This window comes from Cebus imitator, unplaced genomic scaffold (assembly GCF_001604975.1).
Source record: "Cebus imitator isolate Cc_AM_T3 unplaced genomic scaffold, Cebus_imitator-1.0 Scaffold12, whole genome shotgun sequence".
In the NCBI taxonomy this organism is placed as follows: Eukaryota; Metazoa; Chordata; class Mammalia; order Primates; family Cebidae; genus Cebus; species Cebus imitator.
In genome coordinates this window covers 8,042,343-8,057,454 of record NW_016107327.1, presented here as the reverse complement: position 1 = coordinate 8,057,454, position 15,112 = coordinate 8,042,343, and the positions used below count along the sequence as shown (strand labels likewise).

The window sequence follows — 15,112 nt, the reverse complement described above, 5'->3', positions numbered from 1 at the left end:
CCCCCCACCCTCCAGAAACTGTGTTAGGCAGCACTGCTATAATCAGCCTCTAGCTTCTTGGAAGAATACAGTATTTATGTTGTGAGGTCAGTTGTAAAGTATTACATGTGGAAGGCTTTTTAGTTAAGAAGAATCATAAAAAATGTTAGGAACTAGGAGAGACTACTTTTTTCCATCCTTCTGCAAAAGGGTAGGTCACTCTGTGGGCTTCTGGTTTATTCTCTGTAGACTGCCAATTTTGGATCTCAACTCTGTTCAGTTGTTTATGGGAACAGTCGTATTTCCTTTCTTCATATCCCCTTTCGTTACATTTTTATTTCCCATCTGAATAGGCTAATAATACAATAGTTTTGGTGCAATTCTAAGTGTGAGTCCCTTGTCCTGTTTATCTTTTGGTGTTCCCATCTCTCTGTCTAGAATAGCATTTGGTACAGAGTGGATGATCATCATAGGTTTGTTGTATGGATGGATGAATAATGGAACATGGGGGTGGGTTTTCTTCTCTGTTCCTTTTCTTCTCTGACTTCTATCAGTTTTTGTCCTGCTTTATTTATTTATGGGTGTTTTTAAAATATTGAACATTAGACATAGAGTTAGATTATGGATTAGTCATAACCCTCAGTTTATGAGATATTTATATACAGAAATATATATTCCATACACCTTCCCACTACCAGATGTAGGAAGAGACCCAGCTCAGGAATATATTATCATTTTACACACACACACACACACACGCACACGCACACGCACATTTGAGACAGGGTCTCACTCCGTCACTCAGGCTGTAGTGCAGGGATGCAAGCATGACTCATTGCAGTGTCGACTTCCCAGCCTCAGATAATCCTTCCACCTCAGCTTCCTGAGTAGCTGGAACTATAGGCTCACACCACCATGCCCAGCTAATTTTTGTAGAGACAGGGAGTCGCCATGTTGCCCAGGCTGGTCTTGAACTCCTGAGCTCAAGTGATCCTCCCACCTTGGCTTCCCAAAGTGCTAGGATTACAGGCGTGAACCACTGTGACTCGTGTATATATGTATTTTGAATAGTAATAATCATCCATGAACTTGCTACCAAAACTAAAAATAAAGCCTGGATAATAATTTATGTCTAAGTGTATGGTCCTCCCACCCCCATTCCCTCTGTCTTTTACATTCTGGGGAAATCGTCATCCCAAATCCTTTATTGATTAATCCTTTGCTTTTTTAAATATGGTTTTTATTACACCTATATGTATTTCTAAAAAGTGCTTTTTATTTTGCTTGCTCATAACTTTATAAAAAGTATATTATGCTTTTTTCCCACTTATTATATTGCTAAGATTAATCAATATTGTTTCATTGTATATATTCATTTATTCATTATTGCTTATGTAGTTATTAATTGTGTGAATATGCCACTCTCTATTCATCCACCCTCCTGTGGTTCCTGTAGCAATTAGGTTATTCCCAGGATTTTGCTCCTGTGAACAGTGCTGCTGTGAATAGTCTTGAATATGATGCCATCAAATTTGTGCAAGAGTTTCTTTTTGGGTTATGAGTTTGAGAGTAGAATGCTGTATCATGGAAAATGTGAATTTCAACTTTAGGTGCTAATACAAACAGTTTCCAAAGTGTTTGTACCAATTTATACTCCTACCATGTCTTTTCTAACTCTTGTTATCATCAAACTTTAAACTTGGGCCTACTGAATTGGTATAAAATAATATTGCATTTTGTGATCTGCCATGATCACTAATGATGGTGATGTTGAACATTTCTTGAAATGTTTGTTGTGTTTGTTGTGTTTATTGTGTTTGTATGTGTTTCCTCTTCTGTGAAATGCCTATTCTACTTTTGCCCATTTCCCTGTTGAACTATTTATGTTTTTCTTGATGTGTAGGATTGTTAGGAATTTGGTGTGTATTTCTGATTAGGGTTCTTTGTTGATTTTAAGTTCTTTGATCAGTTGTTGATTCTTGTGTAACAAACTATCTCCAAAACTTAGTGGCTTAAAACAACAATAGTTTTTTCCCTCACAATTTTGTGGGTTGTCTGTGCTCTGCTGGGTGGTTCTTCTGCTCCATGTGTTGTCAGTTGGGGTAACTCACTGACTTGATTGCTTGCTTTGTTGTAGCAGATGTTTCATTCTGCAAAGTCCAAGACAGCCAACTGGAGAGGACAAATGAAAGCACACCAAGATACTATATATGCTAGTATTTGTCCTCTCCAGTTGGCTGTCTTGGACTTTCTCACAGAATGGTGATTTCTGGGTGATTGGACTTCTTGCCTGGTGGCTGGCTTCTGAGAGGAGGGAAGCAGAATCTTCCAGCCCTTTTAAGGCCTTTACTTAAATATCCCAGAATGAAACATCTGCTACAACAAAGCAAGCAATCAAGTCAGTCTGGATTCAAGAGGAGAGACTAGCTTCCAGGGCAAATAGCATCAAACTTTTAATGGCTGAAATGGCAGCCAGAGCGAGAGAGAGAGAGAGAGAGAGAGAGGGAGAAGGAATTGATGGCAGTCATCGTTGAAGACTATTTATCACTTTTGCATTGTAAATATCTTCTAGTTTTAACTTTTCACTTTTTAAAAGTGCCTTTGTTGGAGCAAAATTCTTTTTAGATATTTTATTTAATTAATTAATTAATTTTTATAAGACGAGGTTTCACTATGTTGCTCAGGCTGGTCTCCAACTCCTGGGCTCAAGGAAGCAAAATTCTTCTCCTTTTTTTTTTTTTTAAAAAACAGGGTCTTGCTCTGTCACCCAGGCTGGAGAGCAGTGGTACGATTTCAGCACTGTAACCTTTGCCTCCCAGGCTCAAGTGATTCTCATGTCTCAGTTACAGGCGTGTGCCACCATGCCCAACTAAAGAAACCAAAATTCTTAATTTTAATATAATAAAATTTATCCATCTCTTCTTTTGTAGTCAATGCTTTTTGTATCTTGTGTTAAGAAACCTTTCCTTGCTCTGAGTTCTAAGAGGTAGTCCCCTTTTTTTCTACTATGAGACTTTGAAGTTTTATTTTTCACATTTAAGTCCTTATTTCATCTGAAGTTGAATTGCATTTGTGACTTGAGTAGAAATCTGATTTTATTATTTCCCCCTGGATCTAGAATATTCCTTCTTTTTTCAGAGGTCCGACATACCTATGTTATATACTAAGGCTTCTTAAATGCATGGGCTCTCAGTTCTGTCCCATAGGTCTGTTTGTTTCATCTGCGTTCCCTTAATTACAATAGATTCATAATAAGCCCTGATTCCTTGAAGGGCAAGTTTCCTCCTCCCTGGTCATCTTCTTCAGCAATATCTTGGTCCTTTAAAGTTACATATACATTTTAGAATTATTGTATTTTAAGAAAGTCCTTATTCAGGTTTTCAGTGGAATAATATTGTCTCTATAGATTAATTTGGGGAGAATTGATAAATTTTTGATATTATCTTCTAGCCAATTCTCCATTTATGTAGATTTTCAAAATTCTCTTAATACAGCTTAAAATTTTTATTTGTCAAATTTCTTTTGAGATACTTGATGTTCTCTGAGACTATTATAAAAAAATGGCATTTTCTCTTTAATTAAATTTTCTAGTTGTTTGCTGCTACTCTACAGAGATGCAGTGACTTTTGTATTTTAATCTCATATTTAGCTACCTTGCTAAAAATCTCCCAATATTTCTAAAATTCTCTTTAGCAGATACATTTGGGTTTTTATTTTGTTTCCTTTTTTTTTTTTTCAGGGTCAATATCTCATTCTGTCACCCAGGCTGGAGTGCAATTGTGTGATCATAGCTCACTATGCTACAGCCTTAAGCTCCTGGGCTCGAGCAATCCATCCCAGTTTCCCAAGTAGCTGGGACTACAAACACATACCATCACACCTGGCTAATTAAAAAAAAAAAATCTTTTTATTGTTATGTTGTCTAGGCTGGTCTCAAACTATTGGCCTCAAGTGATCCTCTTGCCTCAGCCTCCCAAAGTGCTGGGATTATAGGTGTGAGCCACTGTGTCTGGCTTCATTTGGAGTTGTTTTTTTTTTTTTTTGAGACAAGGTGTTGCTCTGTTTCCCAGGCTGGAGTGTAATGGTATGATCTTGGCTCACTGCAACCTCAGCCTCCTGGGCTTAAGCGATCCTCCTACCTCAGACTCCTAAGTAGCTGGGACTACAGCCATGGACCACCACACCCAGCTAATTTTTGTATTTTTAGTAGAGATGGGGTTTCTCCATGTTGCCCAGGCTGGTTTCGAACTCCCTGGGCTCAAGCAATCCACCCACCTTGGCCTCTCAAAGTGTAGGGATTATAGGTGTGAGCCTCTGTGCCCAGACTCAAGGGCACAGTGGAGTTTTAATGTAGATACTTTTAGCATCTTTAAATAAATAATAACAGTTTTATTTCCTGTATTCCAAATGTTATATATCTGTTTTTTTCTCCTGCCTTTAAAACATCCTTCTTCTTCTTGTCTCTTGCCCATTTTTTACTTTCAATTCTAGTGGAAAACTTCAGGTTGAATCAGAAACAGCAGAGACTTATAAATACATAAGCCCTTTTATTTTGTGTATACCCATGAAACAGTAAAGTTAGCATAAGTGTCTGTTGGAAGATATGGCTACAGAAAGAATAAATGTGGCCCGTCCCAGTGGTACTCACGGGAAGGAAAGAGCCTCCTCAATGATCTTCCATCTGAGAACTCCCATGGATTCTTTCCTCTTCTGTTCCACAAGTTTGATTTTCTTTCTCTTCTTTTTTTTTTCCTGGTGAAAAGATATATATATATATATATACATTTCAAAATATATAGATATGTATAGTTAGAATTAGCCAGCTGGACTCAGTTTAGATGATCCCAATTTTGTTGGCAACATCCAAAGTGTTATAATCAGGAGGCAGTTGAACACATGCCTTCTTCTCTCCATCACACCTAATCAGGGTGCTGACCTTGGCCACATCAGTGTCACAGAGCTTCTTCACAGCTTGTTTGATCTGGCGTTTGTCGGCTTTAACCCACAATGAACTAAGTGTGTTGTTTTCTTCTATCTTCTTCATGGGGGACTCAGTGGTCAGCAGAAACTTGATGATACATAGTGGTCAAGCTTGTTCTCCTGGGGGTGCTCTGCCAAGGATATCTGGGCTGCCTCTGGAGTCGTCAGAAGGTGGGTGACGTGTGGATCTTCACCGCATGTGTGGACACCTTTCAACATTGCCTTCTTGGCCTTCAAAGCCTTCGTTTTGGCTTCGTCTTCAGGAGGGACAGGAGCTTCCTTCTTTGCCTTCGGCGCCATCTTGTGAAAAGGCCACAAGTTTGATTTTCAAAAATATTGTCAGGTGTTGCACTTTTAAAAAGCCTCACGAGGTTGTCTTCTCTCAAAACCCCGTTGCTTGGTGCCAAGGCTTTACCTGCAGGATTAGTCATAACCTTGGCCTCCCTGAGAAAGTTCTTCAACCGCAAGTCTACGTATCTAGCATTTCCATGTAGAACCTTAACTCTCCATGAAGACCTCAAGAAAAATGACCGAGAAGGCTGGATAGAGTTTTAACGCTTAAGAAAAAGTCATTCTTCCGATTTCTTTCTTTCTTTTTTTTTTTTTTTACTTCTAGAGCCACAGTCCAATTTCCTTCAGGGCACTACTAAATTCTTTTTGATTCTTCATATAGGTTGATTTGCAGTAAATATGACATTGACATGTAAGGTAAAAATTACTGAAACTTCAAGAGTAAAACAAGTAGAAAATAGAAGGAATATTTAAATAAAACTATTTGAATAAAAAACTTTCACCCTGACTGTTTAAGAGTAACTTGAAGAAGCCAAACTTTCTAATTATTACTTTTTAAATATATTCTTAAAATTTTAGAATAAATTTTTCTTTTCTAAGTCAATGTTTACACTCATTTTTTATTTTCAAACAAAGTGTATGTTACATTTTGCCTGTTAATGTTTAACTTAAGCTTGTGTATTCTTTGTTAGAAATTATTTTATATGGCAAAAAATTTATCACCTAAATTTGGCTAATACAAAGTTAATTCAGAGAAACCATCATTTAGGGTATTACTGGTTTGACAAGTTGTTTTTGTAGACTCTTTGCTGATGTCAAGTTTTTTTCCAGTAGCCTTTAGAAATAAACAGAAAGTTTGGCTCATTTTTATTACGTGGGCAAAGCTCACTCCTTGGAATTCACCTATAACTTATGTATCTATTGTATCAGTCAGACTTCCAAATGTCAGTGTTGACACTAGCCTGTATAATTGTGATGTTGTCTTGCCTATACATTTATTCTTAAAATATGTGCTTTCAAATAACTTATTGCTCAGACTCAAAATATATATTTGAGATAGATATGTATATATATTTAGTGCCTACTAACTGTGAGATCAAGGGCCAATGTGAGGGCTAAAGCTCCTGAGTCTGTGTTCTTACCCTGTCTGCTGAATGACATGGACAGGGTCTGCAGAAGGACCGGTATATCAGCAGAAAGGCTAAAATGATTCTAAATGAAAGAGGCCTTCAGGCTATTGTGAAGGCTACCATTTAAAACAAATTACAGGAAATAATGTATGTTAGTGATTATGCACGGATGTCTAATAAACTAGCGTTGTAGCTGTTAGAGAGTTACAGGGTAGTGTTTGAGACCAGCCTGGCCGACATGGTGAAACCCCGTCTCTACTAAAAATACAAAAATTAGCCGGGCATGGTGGTAGGCTCCTGTAATCCCAGCTACTCAGGAGGCTGAGGCAGGAGAATCACTTGAACCAGGAGGTGGAGGTTGCAGTGAGCCAAGATCATGCCACTGCACTCTAGCCTGGGTGACAAGAGCGAAACTCCATCTTAAAAAAAAAGTTACTCATTAAGCACCTCATTATGACGATGCATTTTATAGAAAGAACCAACATTGTTGAGAAATGGCTGATGGAGTCTTCCTTGGTTGAATTTCTCCTGGGTGCAGGGCAGTGTGCTGGGTTGAAGTGATAGAGGGAAGAGTGGGAAACACATAGCCCATGACTTCAGGAAGTGGCAGGGCCACATACACCCAAGGCACTGAGTTATAAAAATATTTTTGTGTAATGTTGAAAGATAAAGATCTACACAGATACCTCACCATGCATGAAAGAACCATGAGTTGCGTACTAGATGAAAACATGTGGTCACACCTTTGGTTACATACCAAGATCAAATTTCTCTCTGAACACTTAAGAATGAACTTCTAAGATGCTGGCTAAGATCAGAGCTACCTCTTTGTCACAGCACATTCCTGGGGAGGCTGTGGGCATAAATTTGCCTCTTTGTCCCCCTCCTATGTGGCGATTATGCTCTAAGAGCATTTAGTTGGGGAGCAGATAGTTCAGTATGTGAAGTCCATCCCTGGGGAAGCATGGTTCTCTGACCCACTTAAAATCCATTTGACATAGAAGAAAGGCCTATGCTCAGGTTTCAGATGGTAAGTGGCTGCAAAATGATGCAAAAACCAAACAAAAACGAGAACTAGAATCAAAAGAATCTGCCTTGTGAGAAAAAGAGTCATTCGATAAGGAGTTAGAGATGATAATACCAAACAGATATCACTGCTGGTAAAAATGGATCCCCATTGACTTGCTGAATTAATTACTGACTTCTCAGTGCTGGTATTCACAGCCAGCCACATCTCTTCATGTACCTGTCAAGGCTTGTCTCTCAATGCTTAGGTCAAGCTGGACCAGCTGGCCTCTGTGCCTTTGCTGGTGCTGGTTCCTCTACCTTGAACGCTTTCCCCGTTTGCGCTCCCTGCCACTTACCAAAGTCCTATCTGTCCTCCGAGGCGGTGGACACGCCCTCTTTTCCACCATGGAATATCTACCGCCGTTGGCTGCAGCCATCTATTCCACGGAGGCACTTGCTGTACACTGCTTCCCTGATGGTTGTTGCTATCCTCAATGCCCTGCTGGGATTGTGGGGAGGGATCTTTTTTGTGCCCCAGTGCCGCATACAGAATTGCACAGAGGAAGACTTAAAGAGTGAAGTGGATTTGTTGAAGTGAAAATATCTTTTCATCCCAAATACAACAGGCTCTTGTTGAAGTGTTGTATGAAACAAAAACATAGCTGTGAAGACGGAAGATAAATAGACCCCATATCCTAAAAACACCATAAACAGAGGCATAAATAGGTGATAAGGCTTATGATAAATGAAAAAGAGAAAGCCTTCCTACTGTCTTCAGAATACATTTCAGTGAATTTTAACAGCTGACATTTCATATGGTAGTCTTTGTTTGGTTCCCTCTGTTTGCTATTTGGATAAGAAAAAATTGCTTAAAAGTTAAAAAAAAACACACACACACTTTTTTTTTCCCCAGGGCCAGTTCTGTGACTATTGCAATTCTGAGGACCCCAGGAAAGCACATCCTGTCACCAATGCCATCGATGGATCTGAACGTTGGTGGCAAAGCCCTCCTCTGTCCTCAGGCACACAGTACAACAGAGTCAACCTCACCTTGGATCTGGGTCAGGTGAGCTATGCTTTCAATTGGAAAGGGAACATGAGTTTGGATCACTGTTTCTATGGAGATTTCTGATATAACAATTATTGTGAAAAACAAACTTTAGTTTTAATCCCCTAATCATTGTTAAACCTGTTACATTAATATTTGCTTCACTTAAAACCCAGAGCAGGCCAGGCACGGTGGCTCACGCCTTTAATCCCAGCACTTTGGGAGGCCAAAGCAGGTTGATCACTTGAGGTCGGGAGTTTGAGACCAGCCTGACCAGTATGGTGAAACCCCGTCTCTATTAAAAATACGAAAATTAGCTGGGTGTGCTGGTGCATGCCTGTAATCCCAGCTACTTGGGAGTCTGAGGCAGGAGAATCACTTGAACCTGGAAGGAGGAGGTTGCAGTGAGCCGAGATCATGCCATGGCACTCCAGCCTGGGCAACAAGAGCGAAACACCATCTCAAACACAAAACAAAACCCACAACAGTGCCTGGTAATGTACAGATAGATCCCTATCCCTGTCTATTAAATGAGTTTTAAAAATAGTTGTAAATAGTTTCATTGGCAAAGACATTTTTATTATTATTTTAAATGATGGTAAAATATACGCAACATACAGTTTGTCACCCTAACCCTTTTTAAGCACGCGGTTCAGTGGCATTGTGTACAATGACATCATTGTGCAAGCATTGCCTTCATCCATCTCCAGACCCCTTTTCATCTTGCAAAACTGAAACTCTGTACCCATTAAACAGCAACTCCCCAGTCCCCTCTCCCCTGCCCCTCGCAGCCAACATTCTACTTCTCTTCCCATGAATTGACAACTCTAGGAAGCTCATATAAATGGAATCGTATAATATTTGTCTTTTTGTGACTGGCTTATTTAACTTGGCATGATGTTTTTAAGGTCTTGGAAACATCAGGGTAAGTGAAAGAAGGTAGGCATAAAAGACTCTCTTATATGATTCCATTTATATGGAATGTCCTGATAGGCAAATTTGTATAGAGAAAAGTAGCTTAGTGGCTGCCTAGGGCTTAGGGTTTTGGAGGAAATTGGGGAGTGACTACTAATAGGTATGTTTTTGGAGAGAGGGTGATGAAAATGTTCTAAAATTGTGATGATGGTTGGACAACTTTGTGAATACGCCAAAGATCAACGGCATGTACACTTTAAATGTGTGAACTGTATAGTATGTGAATTGTATCTCAGTAAAACTGTTTTCTTAAAAATAGGATTCCACCAGGTGCAGTGGCTCATGCCTGTAATCCCAGCACTTTGGGAGGCCAAAGCAGGTGGATCACCAGGTCAGGAGATTGAGACCATCCTGACCAACATGGTGAAACCCTGTCTCTAATAAAAATACAAAAATTAGCTGGGTGCGGTCATACGCGCCTGAATCCCAGCTGCTCAGGAGGTTGAGGCAGGAGAGTCACTTGAACCAGGAAGTCAGGAGGTTGCAGTGAGCCGAGATCGTGCCACTGTACTCTAGCCTGGTGACAGAGTGAGACTCTGTCTCAAAAAAAAAAAAAAAAAAAAAAAAAAAAAAAAAAAAAAAGGATTCATAGAAAGAGAGTGTTTCAAGAAAAAAGAAAAAGGAGGGAGAAAAGAACTGTGTCAAACACCGTTGATATGCCAAATAACAAAAGACACAACTGACCAGTAAGTGACCATTGCATTTGCCAATGTGGAGACCACTGGTGACTTTGATAAGACAGAACTGAAAAACTAACTGTAGGGGATTAAGAGAGAATGTGAGAGGAATTGAAGCGCCTGATACAGAAATCAATTTTGAACAGTTTTGCTAATAATGGGGCAAAAAGAAATGGAGGAGAATCATGGAAAAGCCAGGTCAAGAGAAGATTTCTTTGTTTATGATAGGAACGATAGCAATGTCCTTGTGTGCTTGTGTGCGGATGGTAACGTCAACAGGAGGAGGAAGACTGCTGCTGCTATTACCTGAGCTTGTTAGGTTAATACTAATACTAAAACGAATGCTAATACTAATGTTAATGTTTACACTATTTTTGCTGGGAACGGGAAAGCAGAGTACAGTTCATATAAGAAATACTACTTGAAAGAAATAAAAAGGGAAATGCTCCCCATAGTATAGAAATTGAATGATACTGGGATTTCTCAGAATAAACGTGTTCTTTTCATTTTGATTGGGAATAGTTTTGTGACAGAAGGACTTTCAACCTCTTTAGCCCGTGTGTTTTGCTAAATTAGACCTCTCCTGAGAATATTTTCACCATTAATTTGTATCTGCAGGAATTTGCAGAGAGCCTCCATGGTTTAAAAGACTCTGTAAGCCAACTTTCAACTATAAATTAGTCTTATCCCTCTGATACCTAATCTCTGGCATTCAATCAGTAGCTTCTGACATAACTAACCAGGAATTACCTCCTATATCTCTTTTTTTTTTTTTTTTTTTCTGTGACTGGGTCTCACTCTATCACTCAGGCTAGAGTGCAGTGGTGCGATCTCGGCTCACTGCAACCTCTGCCTCCCAGGCTCAAGTGATTCTCATGCCTCAGCCTCCTGAGTAGCGGGGGTTACAGGCATGCACCACCACGCCTGGCTAATTTTTTGCATTTTTAGTAGAGATGGGGTTTCGTCATGTTGCCCAGATTGGTCTCAAATTCCTGAGCTCAGGCAATCCACCCACCTCAGCCTCCCAAAGGACTAAGATTACAGGCATGAGCCACCATGTTGGGCCTATATAACTTATTTAACTGAGGATTTTTGTAGTTAACAGGGAATTTTAATCCATCAAAATGGCCCATACTGAACTTACCCATGTCTGCTGGACTTGTTCTTTTTTCTTTAGAACTTTTTAAAAAAACAACTTTTAAAGCTCCCTTTTGATGTACTAAAAAATTCCCTAATTAAGACAATTAAGAAAACATCAGCATAGGAACAGTTCAGTACTTTGCTGGTTGCTGACAAACATGAGTCATGGCATGCATATTCATGAGGCCTGTGTCCACCCACTTGCTCTGAGAGGCAGCTGAGAGTGTGGGTTCTGGAGTCAGCCTGGCTCAGTTTGTCCTGATTGCTCAGCTTACTTGCTATGTGGTCTTAACAAATATATTTATCTGCTCCCTGCCTCAGTTTCCTTATTTATGCAATGAGATAATTGTGCATACTTCATGGGATTGTTAAGAGTTCTAAATGAGTTAATTGCTTCATTTAAAACCTCTTTAGGGCAGTAGTATTTTTTATTAAGTAAAATAAAGTGAACTTTAATAAACTCTCATTAAAAAGAAGACTGATCACGTTTGTGCCTCTAGAAAACCCTACCTATGATACTGTAGAAAATACTCTAAAAAAGTCTAGGAACAGCAAAAGCACAGTTAGTTAAGTCAGACTGAAGACATTTCTTTCCTCTTCTGTGTTGGAGTATGACATGTTTTAACAAGCATGTTGTGTCTTGTAAAATTCCTATTTTTTGCCCCATTGGTAAGATCTGTGTTTTCCTCCTTTTGCTGGAATTAACAATGAGAATGTCACTGAGAGGTTAGATTTCATAATTTAATAGTAACATTAAGGCTTTAGAGGCAGAGAAGTGGGAATTTTGATGCATGGTTGAGAAATAAAATACAGATCATAAACTTGTCATTACAAAATCACTTCTTTTTACCTACTAAGAACTAAAATTTGATTTTGATGTGCTGTAGTCAATTTGACAGCTTATACTGTTGTGAGGGTCTTGTTTTTCTTTGTCTTCTTTTACTCTAGTTGGTGTTTTTCATTGTTATTTTTTTGGCCAACAAGTTTGAGAAATAAAAGCATTACCTTCAGCATTTTATTTATTTATTTATTTATTTTGAGACAGAGTCTCGCTCTGTCACCCAGGCTAGAGAGCTGTGGTGCAACCTCAGCTCACTGCAATCTTTGCCTCCTGGGTTCAAGCCATTCTCTTGCCTCAGACTCCCAAATAGCTGGGATTACAGGTGCCCACCACCACGCCTGGCTAATTTTTTTTTTTTTTTTTTTTTTAGTAGAGGCAGGGTTTCACCATGTCGGCCGTGCTGCTCTCAGACTCCTGATCTCAGGTGATCTGCTCACCTCAGCCTCCCAAAGTGCTGGGATTACAGGTGTGAGTCACTATGCCTGGCCCCTGGACTTGATCTTAAAGGACAGTTTCCCCTTAAAAGGTGGTAAATGTAGGACAGTTCTGTGATTCGCTAGAGGCATTGTCCTTTTTGGGGTTGTTCAAGTTCATTTGATTATACATTATGCAGTAGTTTCAGGCTATAGAATAAGAATACGGTGTCTTTCAGGAAGCTTTTGTATCATCTGCTCAGATATAGTGAGTTCATTTTTACATTTAAAGCATGTGGATATCCAGTTTTTAAGAGGAGGATCTTTGGAATCCAGGAAACTTTGCTCTTCCTGGACTCCTGGTGGGGCATGGGCTCTGGAGATCTCTCCTGTGAGATAGGATGGTGTAGCGATGGGATCTGTATACACACCCTGGACTTCCTCCAGAAGCCAAAGTCCACAGCTCTACTCTATGGGCTCCCTATTTTCACCCTCCTCCTCCCTCCCCAGGGTGAGGTATAGGGAAAAACACGAGGAGGTGGTGTGGAGGGGGTTCCTATGGTCCCTGACTTCAGCCCCCACAGAGCAAGCCTAACTCATTGTGTTCCAGGTAATAGCAACAAAATTATCTGGAGAAGAATTTTGAGGCTTCTATGCAATATGTAATTTTTCCAAGAGTATTATTTTGTTATTGTAACCTGTTAGTAGTAAAAATAAACAAAGACAATCCCCACCCCCAGCACCAAGCCCTGAAAAGATGGAACGTTGGCTTCAGAGAATGGAGGTGTGAGGAGAGAAGGTGACACTGCCCTACTCTGCAGGGCCGCAGGGGAGTGAGGCCTGGAGAAAGCAGAGGTGGCTGCAGGAGCAGAGCTGCTGAGATGGTCCTCTGGGCCTTGCAGAGGCAAAGGCTGTGATGCCCATGGCTTCCTGATCCCCTGCTAAATGACAGCTCAGATGGACAGTTCCCACCCCTGTTCCCTTGTCCCATCTCAAGGGCCTGCATCTGACTCTGCTTCCTGCCTGAAGATTCTTTCTGGGGCCACAGGAGCTTCTAAAAGCTGGGTCTAGGGCAGCCTGCAAGCCCAGCACTTAATGGCCCTAGGGGCAATCCTCGTCTCAAGAGGGATGGAAGTGGTGGGAAAATACTGCATTTCCCTGCCTCTCAATGGGCCAGTTCTAAGTGCCTTCTACATAATTCCTCAGAGTGTCCCCGGTGGGATGGAGCCTTGGTTGGGTTGCCTCTGATGGCAACCTACTCATTAACACATTGATTTTTGGCTTTTCTCCCTCTCTTAAGTCCCCCTCTCCCCTCATTTGTGCTTCTTGAGGTCAACTCTTAAAGTAAACTACCTCTACTCAAGTCTTTGCCTCAGGGCTTCAGAGAGGGCCCAAACTAAGACAGAAGAAAGAGAGCCCAGATGGGCATAGTGATTCATACCTGCAGTCCCAACTACTCAGGAGGCTGAGGCACAAGGATCACTTGAGCACAGGAGTTTAAATCCAGCCTGGGCAGTGCAGTGAGACCCCATCTCTAAATAAATAAATAAAAAGGAAAGAAGCCTAGACTGAGACCCTGAAATCCCCTGCAGGTGTTAACACAAGCAAATACTATGAAACTGTTATTTAAAATGCAAAAAATAGGAAATTTAGAAATTGTTTCTAAAGTCCCAGGTTAAGTATAATAGGGGAAACAGCATTATATATTTTAAGGAAAATATTAATAGGTCACAGGAGAAATGACCCATTATTCTACCTTTCTGATTTTTCATGAATTTATCATAGATAGTCAACTCCTCAGGGGCCAGATGCAAATAAAAGAACCAATCACCTGAGAGTGAATTTAGTATGTAGTTGCCTTCTAGAATCATTTTTTTTTTTCTGATTCTCTTCAACTTTTATGAGACTTTGGTGGATGAACCCAAAACATTCTTTGTAGCTGACTCAGATGTGGAGGGAGGCCTGGGCTTGTTTCTGATTCTTCTTGGGCCTGAGGACTTTGGAGATTAACTTAGCTCTACAGATGGTTGGCTGATGAGGTCACTAAGGAGGGTGACTCAGCTGGGTCCCTGGATGGACACAGCCCAATCCAGAAAGTAGATGGCTCTTGGTTTTGACCCAGTCTTTCTGGATTCCTTCGGAATTGTATAGACTACAAGCTTCAGGAGGCCAGGGACTAGGTCTTCTTTTGTTTATTGCATTCTTCTGTTCACTACATGATGCTTTGCTCCCAACATCCTGCACAGTGTTTAGCATAGAATAGTTGTTTAATAAATATTTGCTGAATTAATATAGAATGAACCAAGGATGACCCAGCATCAGCCTGAACTTTCCCAGGGTATAGTAGTAATGGAAACATATCGCTGTGCGACCAAATCTCTGGGTGAGAGTGGAAGAGTTTTAGCTCTGTAATTAATTATGGCTGGTTCCATTTATGACAAATTTGAGTCTCTTCGTGACATTTTAAGAGTATTTTGTAGCTATAACAAAATTAGATAATACAGATTATATTTAGAACAATTTTTGCTTTTAACAAATATGTTATTAATGAACATCATCATGAGGCACAGCCCACGAAGTCAAACAATTCATTAGTGGGTAGAAAAACAGGTGCCAATAAAATCCTCTGG

At 40.1% G+C, this 15,112-nt stretch overlaps 1 protein-coding gene across 3 annotated transcripts in view; it reads left to right on the top strand.

The window, feature by feature from the left end:
- LAMA3 (laminin subunit alpha 3) overlaps positions 1-15,112 on the top strand; it is a 265,798-nt gene that overhangs the window by 12,941 nt on the left and 237,745 nt on the right. For all 3 annotated transcript variants that reach the window (XM_017498569.2, XM_037727996.1, XM_037727997.1), the window contains exon 2: positions 8,302-8,454. In XM_017498569.2, coding sequence (XP_017354058.2) covers positions 8,302-8,454 — 153 coding nt within the window. The remainder of the gene's footprint in view (positions 1-8,301; positions 8,455-15,112) is intronic.